The sequence below is a fragment of the Schistocerca piceifrons genome, chromosome 2, assembly GCF_021461385.2.
Source record: "Schistocerca piceifrons isolate TAMUIC-IGC-003096 chromosome 2, iqSchPice1.1, whole genome shotgun sequence".
NCBI lineage: Eukaryota > Metazoa > Arthropoda > Insecta > Orthoptera > Acrididae > Schistocerca > Schistocerca piceifrons.
Genome location: NC_060139.1, coordinates 34,273,594 through 34,294,211, shown reverse-complemented (window position 1 = coordinate 34,294,211; position 20,618 = coordinate 34,273,594). Strand labels below are relative to the sequence as shown.

At 38.4% G+C, this 20,618-nt stretch overlaps 2 protein-coding genes across 4 annotated transcripts in view; one reads left to right on the top strand and one right to left on the bottom strand.

Moving 5' to 3' along the window:
- Positions 1–15,448: 15,448 nt before the first annotated feature.
- LOC124776366 (Na(+)/H(+) exchange regulatory cofactor NHE-RF1) lies at positions 15,449–18,367 on the bottom strand. Of its 2 annotated transcripts, none has more exons than XM_047251319.1 (2): positions 18,250–18,367; positions 15,449–17,714 (listed from the first exon to the last, which is right to left on the bottom strand). In XM_047251319.1, the coding sequence occupies exon 2, from the start codon at positions 17,702–17,704 to the stop codon at positions 16,955–16,957; it is 750 nt and encodes a 249-aa protein (XP_047107275.1). In that variant the 5' UTR covers positions 17,705–17,714; positions 18,250–18,367; the 3' UTR covers positions 15,449–16,954. The 2 variants fall into 2 exon arrangements, with proteins under 2 accessions (XP_047107275.1, XP_047107274.1); XM_047251318.1 differs by lacking the exon at positions 18,250–18,367 and adding an exon at positions 17,933–18,218.
- Positions 18,346–20,618, top strand: part of LOC124776364 (glutaminyl-peptide cyclotransferase-like) — a 75,672-nt gene continuing 73,399 nt past the window's right edge. Inside the window, exon 1 of one of the 2 annotated variants that reach the window (XM_047251315.1) lies at positions 18,346–18,631. In XM_047251315.1, the coding sequence (XP_047107271.1) occupies positions 18,551–18,631 (81 nt within the window). In that variant the 5' untranslated portion in view covers positions 18,346–18,550. The remainder of the gene's footprint in view (positions 18,632–20,618) is intronic. The other variant, XM_047251317.1, reaches the window with a different exon arrangement.

Below are 20,618 nucleotides of genomic sequence, written 5' to 3'. Positions count from 1 at the left end.
AAGTATACCTATTCAAGAAAGCAGATAAAAATTCACTTCGCGCCTTCCTGAGAGACAAGCTCCACTCCTTCCAAATTAATAATATACGTGTAGACCAAATGTGGCTTTAACTCAAAGGAATAGTATCGACAGCAATTGAGAGATTTATACTGAATAAATTACCAAACGACGGAGCTCATCCTCCTTGGTACACAAAACGGGTCAGAACACTGTTGCAGAAACAACGAAACAGTTTTAAACAGACGCAAAATCCCCAAAATTGGCGATCTTTTGCAGAAGCTCGCAGAAGCGCGTACTTCAATGCGAGATGCTTATAAAACAGTTTTCACAACGAAACTTTGTCTCGAAATCTGGCAAAAAATCCGAAGAGATTCTGGTCGTATGTGAAGTATGTTAGCGGCAGGAAACAATCAATGCCTTCTCTGCGCGATAGCATTGGAGATACTATCGAAGACAGTGCTGCCAGAGTAGAGTTACTAAATACAGCCTTCCGAAATGCCTTCACAAAAGAAGACTAAGTAAGTATTCCAGAATTCGAAGCAAGAGCAGCTGCCAACATGAGTAACGTAGAAGTAAATATCCTCGGAGTAGTAAAGCAACTTAAACCACTTAATAAAAGCAAGTGTTCTGGTCCTGACTGTATACCAATTAGGTTCCTTTCGGAGTATGCTGATGCATTAGCTCCATACTTAATTATATATATAACCGTTCGCTCGACGAAAGATCCGTTCCCCGGACTCGTACACGCTGAGTGGACATTCGCGCGCCGGAGATCGTCGCCATCAGTGTCTCGTGAGTGCCGTCGTGTTTCGTGTTCAGTGTTCCCGTCATCCTCCATCGTTCACCTGTGCCATCGCCATCTTCAGTGTTAGTGCGTCGTGACAACAGTTTGTAGTGAATTTTCGTCAAGTGTGAACGGCTCCGTGTTTGTCTTTATGTGTCTACTGTTTTATTACCCACCGTTATGTCACATTTGTGTATTCTTTCTGTTCTATCTTTATCTCCTCTACGGCTGAAGAGCGGCGTACCATGCTGCTGACAGCCTGCCTGTTTGTACGGGTTTGAAAATAACAATAAAGAAAAAAAAAAAAAAAAAAGAAAGATCCGTACCCAAAGACTGGAAAGTTGCACAGGTCACACAAATATTCAAGAAAGGAAGTAGGAGTAATCTAATTAATTACAGGTCCATATCAGGATTTTGGCACATATATTGTGTTCGAATATTATGAATTACCTCGAAGAAAACAGTCTATTGACACACAGTCAACTTGGGTTTGGAAAACATCGTTCTTGTGAAACACAACTAGCTATTTACTCGCATGAAGTGTTGAGTGCTTTTGACAAGGAATTTCAGATTGATTCCGTATTTCTGGATTTCCGGAAGGCTTTTGACACTGTACCACACAAGCGGCTTGTAGTGAAATTGCGTGCTTATGGAATATCGCCTCAGTTATGTGACTGGATTTGTGATTTCCTGTTAGAGAGGTCACAGTTCGTAGTAATTGACGGAAAGTCATCGAGTAAAACAGAAGTGATTTCTGGCGTTCCCCAAGGTAGTGTTATAGGCCCTTTGCTGTTCCTTATCTATGTAAACGATTTGGGAGACAACCTGAGCAGCCGTCTTAGGTTGTTTTCAGGTGATGCTGCCGTTTATCGACTAAAGTCATCAGAAGATCAAAACAAATTGCAAAACGATTTAGAAAAGATATCTGAATGGTGCGAAAATTGGCAGTTGATCCTAAATAACGAAAAGTGTGAGGTCATCCACATGAGTGCTAAAAGGAATTCCTTAAACTTCGGTTACATGAAAAATCAGTCTAATCTAAAGGCCGTAAATTCAACTAAATACCTAGGAATTACAATTACGAACAACTTAAATTGGAAGGAACACACAGAAAACGTAGTGGGAAAGGCTAACCAAAGACTGCGTTTTATTGGCAGGACACTTAGAAAATGTAACAGATCTTCTAAGGAGACCGCCTTCACTACTGTTGTCCGTCCTCTTTTAGAATACTGCTGCGTGGTGTGGGATCCTTACCAGATAGTACTCACGGAGTACATCGAAAAAGTTCAAAGAAGGGCAGCACGTTTTGTATTATCGCGAAATATGGGAGAGGGGGTCACTGAAATGATACAGAATTTGGACTGGACATCATTGAAAGAAAGGCGTTTTTCGTTGCGACGGAATCTTCTCACTAAACTCCAATCACCAACTTTCTACTGCGAATGCGAAAACATTTTGTTGACACAGACCTAGATAGGGAGAAACGATCACCACGATAGAAGACGGGAAATCAGAGCTCGTACGCAAAGATATACGTGTTCGTTCTTTCCGCGCGCTATACGAGATTGGAATAATAGACAATTGTGAAGGTGGTTCGATGAAACCTATGCCAGGCACTTAAATGATTTGCAGAGTAGCCACGTAGACGTAGATGTCTCTAATCTAGGTCTGCGACCTCAAAAAAAAAAAAAAAAAAAGAAAAAATCTGCACTACGCTTCGTAATACTAACAGAAGTATCTTGCAGAACTTGGGTATCAGCCCACACTATGGTTATCAAACCAGAGCTTGCTGCTGTTGTTTCCTGTGACAAATGCTAGCACTTACCAGATGCACTGCGTATATTTCATTTTGCATGGTTTCTTTTCTATACAGGGTAATTGTGACGGACTTTGATGCTGGTAGAGTGAGTCGAAAGTTATACGCGAAAATCTTTCTGATACTTCTGACAGTGGAATGCATATATGCATATACTGGTACGGCTGATGCTAAGATTGTAGGATGGGCGTCTTTTGGAGGTGGTGGTAGTATGGGCCAAAACAAAAAAATCTAATAAACATGGGTTCTAAGATGTATACGTCATTCTTCCAGTACACATGGGCTCTAAAATACAGATTTCGAACATTTATTGCTTCCAAACTACGAAGACAGAAACAATTCCAACAGTCCTGGATTAGAAAAGTTCAAATTTTTATGCATTCAATGTGAGCACCAGGTGTTATACGACAAATATCAAAACTGTGGCTTATTTTCTGTCACACAAGAAGCAGCATGCCCATCGTTATCGAATTCACAGCTTCACCAATGCAATGTCCCAGACTTTCAAGAGTGTCAGGCATGGGAGGGGTGGGGGGGGGGGGGGGAAGGTGGGGGATTAAAATACGGTCTTTTGCGTAACCCCACAGATAAAAGTCGGTAGGCCTGGGAGGCCACTGGAGATGAAGTTCATCTTCTGCTCCTCCTCTTCCAGTCGTGTCCTGGAATGGTGTCACCCAGGTGCCGTCGGACATGCTTAGGGAAATGCATAAAATTTTGGAATCTGCTCCTTGTTTTTGAGTAACCCTGTACATGTCTTCAATAAAAGAGATGTGTTTCACAGTAGTGAAGATAAACAAGAGCCCATAGCTCTTACATTATGCATTTTAGAGCGCATGTTTACTAGACTCACTTCCCTGCTTTGGTCCATATAACTACAGTTGTAGGTACAATTGTATTGGTGCATGTACCCCCTTGTCAGAAGTATTAGAATGATTTTCCCTTATAATTTTCGACTTGCTTGTTTCCAGACCGGAATGCCTTACTAGAGGTTAATACAGTCACTCTTTTCCATGGTCCCTGAAAGTTTGTAACATGATCACTGAATCACCCTGTATACAGCAACTTTCTTTGGATTTAGTTAATTTGGTACAATATGTCTTGGTCTTCAGCATTATGCAAACTGTCGCACGTTGCGACAGAAAAGAGAGGTTATCGTGGAACACAGTTACGGGCTGTTTCAAAAACGGCAAGGGGGGGGGGGGGGGGATGGCGGCAACCTGGGTTCTCCATTTGTCAGCGTCTTTATACGCTGTAGATATTATGCCACGTTATATTGCTGTTACCTACAATGGTTCAAATTTACGTTCACTGTTCTGAATAGGGAATAGTACCACATTCCCTGACGAACCAGGGTAGTTTTCCTCGATGGAACTAGCTTGTAGAGTCGCCACTGCTTCACTGCACCTGTCCTGCCGCTTCCAGCGATTCTCCAGTCGGCCAGTTTGTGAAAGCCGCAGGCCCAGTGTAGGTCATGGCAAGCATTAAACGAGGATTCCCGTGCCTGTCTCGACCACAGTAGCAGTTATTTAGTTCTGACTGCTAAATTGCCCATCGCGAGTAGGCAATTGGACCACTGCGATTTCAAGAAAACCACTTCCGTTGCTGAAAACCGCGGTGTCACACGAGCCAGAAGATACCGGTTCGAATAGTGGGGGTGACAGGGTTAGCATTTTTTTTTTTTTTTGCCGAAGAGTGAGCGATGAAGATAGACTATCATCGGATGTCTATACGACTTTACCCACTAATCATAGAGTCTACGACTTGTTTTCTTAGGCACGTCTGTAGGCCCCGAGTATGGTTTTATAGGGCTGACATCTAGCTAGACGTGCAGTATTTTACGATCATTCTGATGCTGTGACCCCACCATCAACGATAGTAGGAATCACCTCTCTTTTCTACCTTCCCTTCTGTTGTATGGTTCCTAAGGTCTTACCTTCTGCCTGCCAAAGTAGCATACATTTTAGTACTAGCTGTAAATTTCTCCAAACTGTTATTTATGAAGTACTTCGTAATGGCCTATGACGCATTAATCGAATATTGTTTAATTGTGCCAAACTTTTATGATGCGATCGTGACAGGTAAGACACGTTTCAGAGTCACAATACAACAAATCAAGAAAGAAGGAAAGAACACAAACGAAATGTGTGTGATGCAGTTTTCTCCCCCAACTCTGTGTATCTCGTAAGCTACCTCACATTCAAAGAGCAACGTATTTATTTCAGGAAATTTAACTAGAAAATTTCAATGAATTGTACATCTTTCATGCTGGTCCCAAGGCATTATTAAGGTAGGATAACGCTTGTAGCACATAATACACAGAACTTTCCACAAATGGAGACTTCTCAATGTGTGACAATAAAAAGTACCTTCTGCTATGCACCTTACAGTAATTTACAGAGATTTAGACGTATAAGTTATTGAGATCACAACTAAGGCTTCAGCCTCGGCTGGATACCGTTTCAAACAATTATTTGATATCCAAAGGAATCCTTACATAAACAGAATGAATAAGATTATTCGGGGACTAATGTCATTTAGGGTAATATTCTGCATCCAAAAGAAGTTTAATCCTCCTGTGGACGTATGAATCTAAATGCTATGTGGTGGAAAGTCACGGCTCTAATTATTAGATTCTAGAGGAAACTGATTTAGAAAGTGTATTGAGTCACGTGAAACACGCCTCATTCTCTCGACACACAGCGTTTGTATGCACCAAGGCTTGTAGATTCTAACTATTAAACTTCCCCATCCATGAAAGGTGATCAGTCCACAGTTTCAATTCGTATAATGAATTACAACTCACTTTAAATGTCGATCAAGGCATTAACTGCGTATAGGCATTAGTGATTACCCTTTTGATTCTGTCACAAGGATTAAACAAACGAGAAATGCTACGAAGCAATACGAGGCGAGTAAACATCAAATCGGATAAGGGCTACGGATCATAAAATTGTACTGGGTACAGTTTCCATCAATACTTTTCGGAAGGTTCATGTCAAACAACATGTTACTGGCCACATACAGTAGATCTTCCTTTGCTCCCTATTGCAATGGAGCACAAAGTAAAGTGGCTCATAAAAAGTACTGAGTATTCTTCTATGTGTCACGCGCAGTAGTTTTGAGTATGTGTTATTTAAACTTACTCGCATGTGCTCATTGTTTCTGTAATCCACTGCGGTGTCACAGAGACTCTGAAAACTCAGAGCCTGTTGCCTCATCTGATTTTGGTTCCTGTGACATTTTGATAATCAGTCATTCTGAATTCCTCCAACATTTCCATCGAGCGAAGTGGCGCAGGGATTAGCACACTGGACTTGTCTTCGGGAGGTCGACGGATCAAATCCGCGTCCGGCCGTCAAGGTTTAGGTTTTCCCTGATTTCTCTAAATCGCTTATTGCAAATGACAGGAAGGTTCCTTCGAAAGGGTACTGCCGCTTTCCTTCTCCATCCTTCCCTAATCCGAACTTGTGTACCGTCTCTAATGACCTCAATGTCGACGGGACATTAAACACTAATCTCCTCCTCCAACATTTTCCTATCTTCTGCCAAATGAAGGGACTTCTGTTCATTCATTCACACTTGGTAAGCAGATTTTTTTTTGTCTTGTTCGTACATGTTTTCCGTCACCTCTACGTACAGTAGTTTAAGAGTGAGATCAAACAAATTACGCTTTCTACTGGGCGATCATCAGGCAGTAACTAACATCCACAAAAAGGCAGTGTGGCCGCTAATCAGCTGTTACCCGATCATGGCCTCCTAAGGAGAAACAGGGCCATTTCGATAAGTTTTCCACGCAAAGTAACAAATCAATTGCCCTCTCTCCTCAAACTTTAATGCCATTCCTTGGGCTCTTGGTAGGACCTTTTAAAAATAATTCTAAATCCTAGTGAGCGTGGAAATGGGTTGTTTTCACTGCTTATGATACGACCTGTGTGTCCAAGTTTTACACATGCGCCTCTCTAGTGACCCAAGCAGTGCCTGGGACTTAAACTTGACCTGCAATATAAAATTATTAGTAATTAACAAATATTAGTGGATAAAAACGCAGTTTGTTTTACATCCTTAAAAAGATCTTTGTTTTCTTCTCAATCACTGACTGCAACGTCATTTTCATCGTTTTCTTGCAGGTAACTACATAATTTTCACATGTGCACCTCCAAATCTCTATGGGAGATATGTAGCCTAAAAACATTTTGTTTGTCTACCATTTCCATCCTCTCTTACCACTTTCTGAAGCCTTGCAACTATTAAAGTCACTGAAATATTTATTTTGTGCATATTTCGGTTTCATGTTACACAAGCAAAACTGTATTTAGCATCTTAAAACAGCAGTGTTACAAGTGCTGTAAAGTCTTTTATTCACTGGCAGACTTCAAATTTGGGAAGTTGCTGTAGTCATTGTAGGTCATAAAATGATAATGCAAATAGCTACTTTTATCACCATCCAGACAATTCACACAACACAACAGAAAGTCCATCATCTCATTTGTGAGTATGCAGTACAGTTAAAGCAACACTGATAATGTCAACTCAGCTGCAAACTCTGAACTCAATCAAAATGTTTAATTTTGACAAGAAAAATTGCAAGGTCCGGGACATGCTAAGATTTCATATTCATGAGCTCAACGATGCTGACTCAAGTTTCGCAAACGGATGAAAACGCACAATATAATAGTGGACGGACCGAGTGTCGTCATGAACCTAACGACAGCTGGTATAATGTGTATGTGTGTGTGTGTGTGTGTGTGTGTGTGTGTGTGTGTGTGTGTGTGTGTGTGTGTGTGTAAGAGGAATGGGGGGGCGGGTGGGGGGGGGGGGGGGGCGATGGTATGTGAATAAAAATATTCTTTCAAGCTATGATACGCTTCGGCCTTAACTTTCAATTGTTTTCTTTTTTGTTTTAAACTGATATGCATAATATCATTGTAAGTTACGTGGATGAATAAGCAACTAACATCACAGGAAGCTCACACTTGCCAAAATACATTTGTCTAAAGTAACACTTTCAATAAGTATACAAAATAACATACAGTAAGAACTATAGTTGCCAACTGTTTCCTGACATGGTTAACATTCAGCACAATTGAAACAAAAATGAAATTTCAAATATGCAAAAGGTAAAGAACATTTTTGAGGAATAAAAAACAAAATATTGGTTGATATGGACCCAAAAATTCTATCCCTGTTATTATTTGCAGTATATGTTACTATTCTTAGGAAGTTTATCACAGCAGAAACAGGTGACAAACTAGAGAACGGATAGTACCTACGGCCAAAGTCGGAGTGGGAAAAACTACTTTCCAACAGCAAACGACCTACCAAAACATAGTGAGAACAAACCAATACACAATATAGCAGTACCTATCTGGTTGTTCGTTGCAAATGAAGGAACTATAAAGCACTGGATTAATAAAAGCAACAAATGTGAAGAAATCTGAAGAAAGCATAGAAAATCACTGTATAGTTTCCTTGGATATCTGCTGAACAATGGCTCACAGTTTTCTTGAACTTTTCACTTCTATGAGAAAACCAGAGAACAATAGACACTACATTACAGTGGAGGAAGGAACAGAATGGAGCTACAGAATATATGCACAATATGAACATATTTCTTGAGAGATTAAAACTGTGCTGTTCCAGGACGAAAAACCCTGCATTTCACAAAGAATATGCCCGCCCAGTGATTGAAACTGTTATGTGGACTGTGGAGCTTTCCTGGATGCTCAACCTTTTAAAACCTCTCCACCCTATGCTCTAAACTCTTCACAAGTTATTCTACATACCTTTCTGGAACAGCACAATGTCCCCAAAGCAAGTGTTTCACTTTCCAGAACAGTGTACACTGTAGTGTTAGGTGAGAGTCTGGGTTCACGTTCCTGTTCAGTGTGAAGTTTTAGTATGTCAAGAAGTTGAAGAGCTGTCTGAATTCACCTCAGTACCCCTTAAGGTGACTTAAGTAATTTCACAAGGCTGACAGTCTAACAAAGTATGGTTGAGAGCATATGGAGAGTTTGGAAAATAAGGAAAGAATGAAATAGTGAAATCGGCCTTAGAGCATGACTGGATATTCAGCACGAGACAGTTCTTCCTCCTCTTGGTGCCATTTCATTCCCAAATCACTTGAAATGCCTTTCATTAAACTGACCATATATCGAAGAGGCCGAGTCACAGATAGGCACAACAAATAGACATCCTAGATTTTCCATTGTTTGATTTCATTAAACTGACTTACTCAGAACTGATTATAAACTTCTTTGAATCTGAACTGCTATTTGATATATTATACCACATTGGTCTGCCCCTCCCCTACTAGTTTTTGTCTTAAAAGTGAAATTGGCAACACCAGTTCCCGCCTGATCAACGAAGCTAAGCAATGCTGGGTCCGGCTAGTACTTGAGTGGGCGAAGTTGTGACCAATTTAAAGAATCACACCAGGCCATAGTGCCACATGTCACTTTTTTGTCTTAAATGTTTTCTGCTTTCTTTTCAAGGCGGTACTACAAGAAAGTGTCCACTGCATATCTTTTACCACAAAAGCAAAAGGTTTTAGTGTGTACAAAACCATATCATAGGAAAGTTTCACTTTGGGTTCAGTACCAGATTGTGGAAAATAAGCAAGACCATATAACTCTGAAAGAATTCGGGGCAAAGGGGACCACTGACAAGAAAAGAAAAGCACCCAGACAACGTGGTCAGGTGTCACTGTAATTCATGTATGTAAATGATTCGAGCCACAGTTCTCTGTGACAGGTAGAACAGTCAGCAGAGTGCATTAGTGTTGTTACCAGGGCTGTTACAGTGTATAAGGGGTGTGAACAGCATCAGAGGTTGAGTCAGCACTGAAGGACATGGAGACACATCGGAGACAGCATTATCAGCACCTGACAAGTCGAAAGGGGACCTATTTGTGGATCTTCATTTGGCCAGCTGGTCGAATTGTGCAATATCTAGATATGAGGAGTATCTGAATTTGACAGTGGCTTATTGGGAATGCGAGGGCAACGTTTTGGTCGACCACGTCCGACTGCCACAAAGGAGCATCACTATATTGTGCACCTCCGATCCACATCTGCCCGCTGAGAACAAGTAATGGACTCCCTGCAAAGGTTTGCATCATCCAGTACCTTTGGTCGAAACTAGAGCAGGCAGACTACAGAATTACTGTCATGTGTAGGCTGCAGTGGGCACCGTAACACAAACGTGTGTTTGGAGGGGTGCCGTGATCACCACAGCCTTCTGATGAACAGCAATGCATTGTGTTCACCAACGAATCTTGATCATGGACAACTATTGTCAACAAGTATGGTGGCGACCTGGCGAAAGGTTCTATTTTTCTTATGTTTTGGAGTGACACGGCAGAGCACAATTTCAGGTTGTGGCTGGTAGTTACTGAGGCAACTGACGGCATATCTCACACTGTGCATCGTCATGCGTTACCTCTCGTGCAGCAGTATAGCAGGACAATGCTCGTCCACACGTGGCACGTGTCTCCATGAACTGTACGTGTGATGTTTAAGTACGCCCGTTGCCAGCAAGGATCCCGTAATTCCCCAGATAACATGTGGGACCAGTCAGTGCCTGCATCCAGGCCAGAGAGAGTGCTTCAGCATACTGATATGTGGGTTCATACTCCCATGCTCTTTGTAAATTTGACGTGATATTGTAATCACCGAAATAAGATTACATACAGTCTCCATCCGTGAAGTTTCACTTTGTTTCCTCCTCCACTTCTGCGTGCTTCACTTTGTTAGGGAGGTCAAATTCGGTGACAATTCTTAAACATAAATTGCACTGAAATAACAGCAACCATTCACATTCATTAAATGAATTTTATTTCTTTCAAACGTGACAGGATTTTCAGTATCTCCTCCTTGTCTTGTAACAGTTTACAATCAGTGAGTGTTATTAATGCACACTTTGGTTGCAAAACATGATCAATTAACAATTTAATAGGAATAATAATTGCATAAGATGACAGAAGTGAATATTGCGCCCCCCCCCCTCCCCCCCAAAAAAAAGACCCAGTTACTCGGTAAGTTGCTCATTTCCAGAATATGTTACAATTAAGCACAACCTGCATCATACTTGTGTTCTAGTACACCCACTACATTACACTACAACGGGTGTGTCACCTGTGCAGTTCACAAGTGGAATTTTATTAAATAGTGTTCAAACTTGAGCAGACTCGTCAGCTATATGTACTTGCTGTCGATGCCCTAACACGGTGGTGCACAACAAAATGTGACTATCCAGAAACCAGTCAAAAGTGGTAATTGACAAGTTTTCTTTACTGCAATTTAACTACAGCACTTTCACACCATTGTAGTGCAACTTCACCTTTGATGTTAGTTAATTAGTCACTTTAATATATTTAGAGAAAAGACAACTTACTAAATATAATTAATATATCAACAAAAATAATAGATTTTTGAACATATAATGTTATCGTATTGATTTAAAATATCTACTCATCAAGTGGTGGCAGGAAAACCACATGAGGTTAAGTAAATGAGCAAGCTTTGGGAGTTAGTGGCTCCTCCTCCTGGCAGAAGGTTGAAGGGGAAGGATGGGGGATGAAGCAAAAGTAATGGCAAGATTTAGAAAATGGAGGGAGTGTGGAGAACTTGCTCAAAATCCTGGGTCATTCGAGATGTACCATCTGGTAAGTTTGCCATGACCCAGGGCATACACTAACTCCGAAAGCTTGCACTTTTACTTAACCTTTGTGTGTTTTCTCCTGCCACTGCTTGGTGAATAGATTTTTTTCTATACAATTTCATTATAATATAGTTAACACTATTTACAGTCATTTTCCACAATATGAACCACTCAATTTATTTTATAATCTTTTGTTTTAGTGTGAAAATTGACATGATGAAGAGGTTAACTGCACGAAACACACACTGAACGTAAGCAATCTGAAGATGTGTGAAATGCTTGACACTGCTTATCATAGAAGGAAAGTTCCAACAAGCGGCTGGTCCAAATGCCAATAATAAACAAGCAACTGGTTGGCATCATTCAGTATATTTGGAAAGCAAACAGTTTCTCCCTGTCTACACATTACTGCTCACTTCTGCCTACATTCATCAAATTGTTCATGACTAAGTTAATATTTTGGGATGATATGCACAAAAACTTTTTTTTCTTATTTCACTGAAACAATCTTGGTTGTCATTTTCTTTGTTCCATTAGCTACCACGATCACATGGAAGCTTTTGCTCTGAAGCTTTTTACTTCCCCCTCAACTACCAATCAAACTGCACAGTTCACAGAAAGAGGTATATTTAACAAACGAGGTAAATATTACACTTCTGAGAAATTTTTGTATATTGAAATTTTAGTGTTAATAGTTAACACAAGCATTATAGCAGGAAATATAATGTCTTGTGTTTTGAAGCTGTTATCAATACTGCTCTTTTGTAAGCTTAGTTCTCATACACTATAAATATTATAAAGCACTTTTTAAAGTACTAACAGTGTCTGTTCAATGAAAAAAAGGACAAAATATATTTTGTCCATAGCATTTAGAAATCACACTGGAACCTCTTAACATTACATCTATTTGCAACAAATGACAAAATTATATGTTCAGTATTACTAATAGTGTCAATTTGTTTCCACAATTATGAACAAGGTCTGCACCTATTCTACAAGATTTGTTTTCCATTAAAAACATCCATATTTGACAAGCAAGTGTCATTTGGTCATTATTTTCCTCGTTAAATAAATCTCGGGAACTAAATACATTCAATCTGACCACAAAGTTTGTTTCTGCAGTAATTATCTAACTCCTCTTATAAAGATATTAGATCTTATTGATATACCCACAGTGAAACTGTTTCAACTGATTGGTTCTTTCATACAATTTTTAAACTCTGTAATTGTTTTTTATGGCTATATACCTTTCCTAATGTTCATGTAACTTCTTGCTTGTTGTAACTTCGCATACGTCTGGTTTAGGGTATTATGATGTGAATAGTTGGCCCATCCCAAGTACAATGAATTTTTATAACTCAAAACGAGGTGATGCAGTGATCAAATTACTGAACTCACACTGACGAATTCGTAAACAACATGACATGAATGCCGGGATAGCTCTATTTTAAGCTTGATGTCAATTCATTAATCATCTCCACCCTACCTCAACAGTTTCTCTGTAACTAATTATCTCGGTCTATTTCCAACACTAAACTGTAAACACTTCTACCTATCATCATTGCACAATGTGTACTATTATTTTCCAACAACTCAAATAGCCATCCTCATATCCATGTACCGCACTTGACCATGCATCATCACGACGTGGTGGTCCTGTGCATCACATGGATCTGAGGATTGCCATTTGAGACAGTCAAAAATTGCGAGAGGGGAAAAAAAAAACAGTCATCTATAGACAATAAAATTCTCACACTTTATACAATCTCTACTAATCTGCATCTTTTACGTAGCTCATTACGTCGAAACTGACACAAAACAAAATGAAGTTTTGAGTAATGTAATTCTAGTGGTTTACTATACAACGCCTCTTAACATTCAGCACTCAAAAAACATTTTCTTCACATTAAAATTGGTCTATCTAACACCTGTTGCAGAAAGAAGTTTTTAAACTGAAACAGGCTGATTGCCAAAATTTTCCCTAAAGGATCAATTAGGTAATTTATCATCACTTCACTTTCTGTTATTAACCTATCACAGTAGTCCACGTACATTAACACAAGCTAGGGCAGTAGGACTGAAGACTTCATTTCAAAATTCCAAAAATGTGAAACACTTACCAAAAAATATTGTAGAAAATATTACATTGTACAAGTCCAAAGAGATAAATGTTACTCATTACTTAGAATTCTGGAGCACAAGTGTATCCCTAACGAACTGTCTGTCAATTAGAATAAAGCTCTCTTCTTTATGCCTTTTCTGAATATGCGCTCCACACTATAAAAGAATGAACTGAAAAGACAAGTTAGCACTATTACAGCTGAGGCTGTACATCATACTGACAGTTGTAAAATCTCAGATGACATTCCTTAGAAAAAGATTATTTATATACTACCCTCAACGCACGAATTTGTGTAATACTCAGTGAATCAACTAGAGATGGATTCACACAACAGGAAAGTAACCATCAAAAACAATAGTTTGATACAATCTAATTAACAACTTTGAAAATTAAATTAGACTCCTAAAATGAAATTTTCGATTTTCCATATTATGTCAATGGAAACAATTTTATTAAAGAATTCTTGGACATGTTTGTGCGTTTACAAAAAAAATTGCATGCACAAGTGGTTCGACATATTCTTTATACTACCAAAATGTTTAGAATTCATATTATGTGGGGCTACAGGATGAAATCAAAGATTTGGTGTGCAGCCAGAGTTGTAACTGGCTAAAAAAAAAAAAAGCCACTATAAATTCTTACGAGATGCACCATGAACTTTCACTAAGCTAACATGAGCTGCATATTTTCACTCTTCTTAAAGTGATGTAATACATTAACAGCTTCACCAATACTATAATTTTATTTACTGTATTTTGAACACTGCTGTTGTCTTTTATTCTGTAACTTATAGCTCCTTGTTCCATATTTGACATAAAGTTATATATAAAGTGAATGGTTGCTGTACTAGTACAACAGCATATGATTGAGTATGTGAGATTCAATTTACAAATGGAACAGAAAAGGCAGTATCCTCTGCAATATACAGTACAATAGCTGTCATGGTACCCATGTTAAATTGTTAGTTTCAATACTACACAGACTATTTCAGAGACGCCTCTAACCACACTATTCCAAACATAATTAGCATGTGGCAGAACAAAAATAGTTATTTGTTATGTCCAGATCCAGTATCGTAAATTCAGTTGCTTAGCAAGTAACAGCTTGGTGGACATTTTTTTAAAAAAAAAATGTGGGGGGGGGGGTTGGGGGGGGGGGGGACGGCAGAGTTATGAAGTAGCTGTACATGCAAACTTCAACAGGGAAAAAAATATGCATTTCTTAAGATATTAAGAAAATTTAAGATGACCCTGAAAAACACAAACATCTTTCATACGCATGCTCCCTTTCCCCGTCATACTAAATTCTTCTCAAGTTTTATATGGTTAAACAATTTAAAGGCAACAACATATCTTCACACCAGATAACAGGTCATCAGGTGAATGCAGCACTCCTATCTCTCAAAAGAATGTTTAGCTAGTAGTTTGTTGCTGTGTGGTGAATTCTGCACTGTGAGAGATGGTAAATACTTTATGAAGGCACCAGCTGTTCTCACCTCCGTAATGCTAGGCTACACTCCAAATGGGGACACATTTGTACCTGTCATTCTCTTCTAAAAACTTTATGCACTTTTAATGTTATTGCTACCACTTCTTAACATCATACTAGTTGTGTTGCTTTATACAACTTATACTCCACTAAAGGATGTCATTGCTACTGTGCAGTAATAAAGGATAGCTTGCACTCCTTGAAGTGTAAGCTATGGCAAGATGGGGCAGACTGATGCTATTAGCTGGTGAGTTGTGACAAACTACAGCTTGTACTTTGCATCACACATTTTTGATCACCCACTCTCAATGGTAGACCAAACATTAACAGAGCTACACATGCTACGTTTGGACAAGTCAGTTTTCTATGGTGTTGACATGTATATTGTGATATTGCTGTGTGCATAATGAGAATCTGAACACCCATATTAATTACTCAAATAACATATAAGCCAGTTATTCACCATTATTAACTACTTATCTCCGTGGACACCATTGCGAACTGACAATTGACAAGTAAACACACACACACACACACACACACACACACACACAGTAAACAAACAAACACTGAGAGTGGCTGATGCTTTAAACAGATGTATTTTAAATAATATTTATACACTTGTAAGTCACGACAAAAATATATTGATATGACTCTGATGTATGATACATTCTAATTCAAGAAACAATAAAACACAGTAATCAAATACTTTGTAAAGTTTTTGGTGTTAAAGCTATGCTTCTGAAAACATATGGTCACATCTCAAAGTATAGGTTCATATTAAGTGAAGCTCTTTGTTACAGTCTTATTGTGCATCACGCTGTAAACTATATTTTTCCTGGGGCAATTTCTGCCAATCCTACAGCATAATTTTCAACGAGCTGCATTCAATATTCTACAAAAGCAGAATTAACTATATTCCATAGTTCGGCATTTTACTACAAAAATATTCATCATTTTTCATAACCTTTTAACATTTTAGTATATCATTTCCATATTATAGAGTTTAATAAAATATTTTCAATGTACACAGAAGTGTGCGCACAATATATGTAAAAACTATCAAAAATATAACAGCATTGTAGCTCAAGGTTATCATTAAACATTCATCAATTCTGCAAAAGCTGCAGAAGCGTATGATCTTTTCAAGAATGCACCTATTTATCCTTTCCAAGGAAAAGTTCGTGAAACTGGCTCTAACATGTGCACTGAGACTAGAAGATAAGGCACTGATTAATTGAAGCACTGTACATCAGCACAACAACACAATGTGTGACCCAGAAAATGGCCAAACTAAGTTAGGGCTAACATACGATCATTTACTGCAGTTTTTTTTTACTTCTAATGCACTGCCACTGGAAACGTGCCCATAGGCACTACCAAGAAACATGTTATGACTCCATATTCAGATAAGGAAGCATTAATAGACAATACTGATTCTATCCATACAGCTGTTTAAGACTATTGCAGTCTTGTCAAGGTGAGTGAATTTTATCAATAGCAGTGCACAATTCAACAAGTGCTACTTGTAAGTCACCTCACCTACATATGAGTTGGGCAAAAAACTTTTTGAGCCTTACTGAGAAAAATTATTAGGTTGAAAAGTTGGAAATCAAGAGTTGTTTTGACAGTCTGATCTTGAAGTTACACCAGACTATGCAGTTCTTTGAGCTACACACAAAAAAAATTATTTGCTTACTGCAGCTGAGTTCAGAATAACATCAGAGAGCAACAATTAAAATGCAAGCCCTCATCTTTAAAAATATATCTACAACACACAACAATGGAATGTTTACCACGACAAATATTGTCTTAAATGTTCATTAACTAATGCTTAACTGGAAACAATGTCAGAGACGATTCCAGTGCATAATGAAGATGGAACTGTAATTAGTGAAAAACCCAATTACTATTCAGTATAACTTAACTAAGCATTACATCCCAAACCAAATAAGAAATTTCCATTATTCAATGCAGCGAACTGGAATGTAGACGACCGTTAAAAATACACTAAAAATAAGTTCTTTCCTTCAGATCAGATTTTGTGCGGTTTTTGTTTCACTCTCATCAACAACTGATTGTCCACTCACAAAGTTTGCACTATTTCGAACTTCTTCTTGAAATCCATACTTTCCTTTTTCGGATCGTATTTTTTACGAGATGCAAGTTTCTCTCGCAGTTCCTTTGCTGACATGTTCAGATTAATCCCACTGTTAGCACTACTGCGCTCTAAAGTACTATTGTTACTTCCTGCCCCAGGAGATTTTGAATTTACCTCTTGCACTGTATTGGAATCATTTCCATGCTCGGAGACATGACTGCTACTACTTTTCCTGTCTGTTGACGGAGTAGTATTTGAACTTCCAGCATCACTTGATTTCTTGTCATTAGCGACTGCATCAATTTGACCATCTTCATTATTTCCAGACTTCTTCTCATCTGTATCATCTGAATTGTCTGCGTCTGGCATTGGTGTTTTCAGGTACTTAACATCGGGTGAACCGCTCTTAATAGTGATATTGTTTGCTTTGTAATATTTATCTGCTTCAGCATCAACTACCAAAAGTTTTGTTTCGTTGGGGATTGCCTTAATCCTCTGAACTACCTGCTTATGGTTTTCATTGGCAATATTTACACCATTGACCTCTATTATTCTATCACCTTCTTTCAGACCGGCGGCTTCAGCTGGTGAACCTTCGTCGACTTTGCCGATGTACTGTCCTGGCTTCCCCTTCTCAGCATGTAAGTTGAATCCATAACCATCGAAATGCTTCCACTGTATTATATGGCAAAGCCGCGCAACAGGTGTGTCGGATGACAGTGCTCCGTTAGACATCTTCAGACACCTGAAACCGAAGACGCATATTTAATTGTCAATAAATATATATCCTTCGCTGATAATATTGGCTTCTGTTGCTCACGAAATGCTGAACGCCGCTGAAATCACAGCTTACAATGTCAACAGCAACTGAACATCAGCATTCTAAATTCCAATCATCAAGTACGTAGAACTTCGCCAGTCTGCATGTTATGTATTAAAATCGACAGCCTAATTACTACTTACTTTTCTGAAATTCAGCAAACGCTGCACAGCCTAGCACCAACGCGCTTCCACGACGTGAAGCAACCACTATTTCTAGTACAACTTGTGACATAAGTCTCCCGCTGCCATCTTAAGATATAACAATGTCGCCAACAAAGCAAGTCACTTGATCAACATAATACTAATCGTCAGGAACTAAGCCACGTCATGAGTAAAGTGCACTTATTAGACATACACGCGTTTTAATGCTGTTGTGGGCACACAAGAACTAAAGCTAACAATTTTACGCCATTAACATCTTACAAAGTGATTTTACGACGTTGGTAGATCTTACTTACGCAACTGCTTGAGAAGCGACAGACTTCAGACATTTAACCTTCACTTCTGCGAATTTAACTACAATGATCTTTGTGTATCTAGAAGGGTATGTGTTTACCTATACCTGTTTCAATATCTTTGCCTCGATGTAAATACTTGTTGGCCTGTCACTTGATAGCCTTTGTGGTAGTTGGTAGTAACCATATGGTCATCTAATCGGTGAAACTATAGCGGTCTTTTCGAATTTGGCAAGGTCCACCCGTAAAAGTTCTGTTCGAAAGAAGCAAGCTGACATACAGATAAGTGCAAGAGTACGAAAATATGTATTTGTGCTATGGTGTAGCTTTTATTCTATTATGCGGAAGTGTTACAACCAGCGATCCGTCGAAGAGAACTGCACGTGTAAGTATGTCACTGTATAGATCTTGGTCACCTACTTCGACTTTATGGCGTGGTGTCTAGCGTCCATATGTATTATTTACTTCTTGAGATCACTTAATAACGTCTATAAACGTATAGCGTTCGTTGCGACGTAATTCTCTCGCAACATCCATTAAACATATGCTGAATCCGTTGTTATGTCACCAGCCACTATCGTCTAGAAATTGTATTTTAAAGCGAAATTTACACGTCATTAACCACTATTGTTGTTCCAACCTATGCAGTGGCTTTTGTTCATTTATATTTGTAAAAGCTCGCAGACAATGAATGCTAGTGTTCAAGATGAGTTCACTCATCCTCCTCAACCTGTATGCAGATGGTATATGAAAAGCTATTTTGTGAAATGATTCATGGTTGCCGAAATGATTTATTATTATTATGACCAGAAGATGAAAGACATGTTTGATAGAAAAAATGTACTTTCACTGTGTCAGTTAGTATTGACAACCGACAGTTTATGGCACTATTTTTGTGTACACTTTTATACTCATTTCTCTCATAAATCTGTTTAATGCTAGTTAGAAACCCCTTGACTCAAATGAATATCACCAATAATGAAAGACGTTCTGTATATCTTTTAAAGTATTTAAATTTCTTACAGTTTTTAAATAATGCATATAATTATTTTTTAAACCCATCTACATATGACCACCCTTCTCTCTGGTTTACATTAATGTTTTGGCTTTAAATTTTAAAATAATAATCCTCTCTGCTTCGTTTTGCAGCGATTTAATGAACACAGAATTTATTCAGATTTGTATTGCCATGTTAACTTATGAAAGGGAAAAACTGCCTAATTTTCACATGTGACAATTTAGTTCCATATTGGAATGTGGAAAAGTTATGGATATGGCTTTAATCCATTAATATGGCTTAAATCTGCTGGAAATGGAAGTTTTTCTTTCTTTCAGGTATGCCTTGAATAAATAAACAATTCTGTAATGCACTCTGTTCACTAATTGTGAAGTATGGTTTTCTAGTCTAGTATAACCTCTGTGATTACACTAACAAAAACAAGATGCAGTTATATGCTCGTCCCAAAGTACTGGATATTTTCAATGAACCTGTAGAAACTCATCTAATCCATGCAACAAGGTTTACTTTGTGGTAAAATAGTGCCCAAGGTGCCGTAAGAAAAAAGTTCAGATGATAAAGGGAGAATGCTTAATTCAGTTGTAGTATGATGAACATTTTTGTGACTTCCTTCATTCAGGATAATGCCTTCAGTTATAAAAATTTATTTCCTCACTATGGTTATCATATGGTCATTAGTTACTCTTTCCTTCTAATAAGCTAGAAGCACAGCAGGGAGATTTCTCAGCCTAACAGTGGAAATCTTTTTGTGGTTATTATAATTATTTTAATGAAATATGCAGGTGTTTTTTTTACCTAATCCCCTTGCATGTTATTACAGTTTTTCAAAAGTTTTACCAGCAAGTGTATTCCAACTCCACAGTGTGATTTAAGTTCTTAAAATGCCCTTGTGCATTTACCATAACATCACCATCTAGCCATGAATTTCTTTGTGTTTAATAGTAGGTGGGTGTCATAGGTTATGTATTGTATGTTGTGGCCAGGGAACCTATCATTCAGTTCACTCTCGAAAAGGTTGACTGTTTTAAATTTCTGGGATTATAACTCGATAATAAATTCAGTTGGGAGGGGCATACCATAGAATTGCGTAAGTGCCTAAACAAGTCTCTATTTGCAGTGGGCATGATGTCAGATGTAGGAGATATATATATAAAAAAACTTGCACACTTTGCTTACTTTCATTCTGTTATGCCATGTGGGGTTATATTCTGGAGCAACTCATCAAACCGAGCAAAAGTTTTTAGGGTGCAAAAGTGTTGATAAGAATCATTTGTGGTGCAAATTCAAGAACATCATGTAGAAACCTGTTGAAGGAACTTTGTGTTCTAACCACTGTTTCTCAGTATATTTATTC

Bases quoted from the DNA above. Each gene is read 5' to 3' on its own strand.
- LOC124776366 (XM_047251319.1), bottom strand. From the start codon at position 17,704: ATGTCTAACGGAGCACTGTCATCCGACACACCTGTTGCGCGGCTTTGC.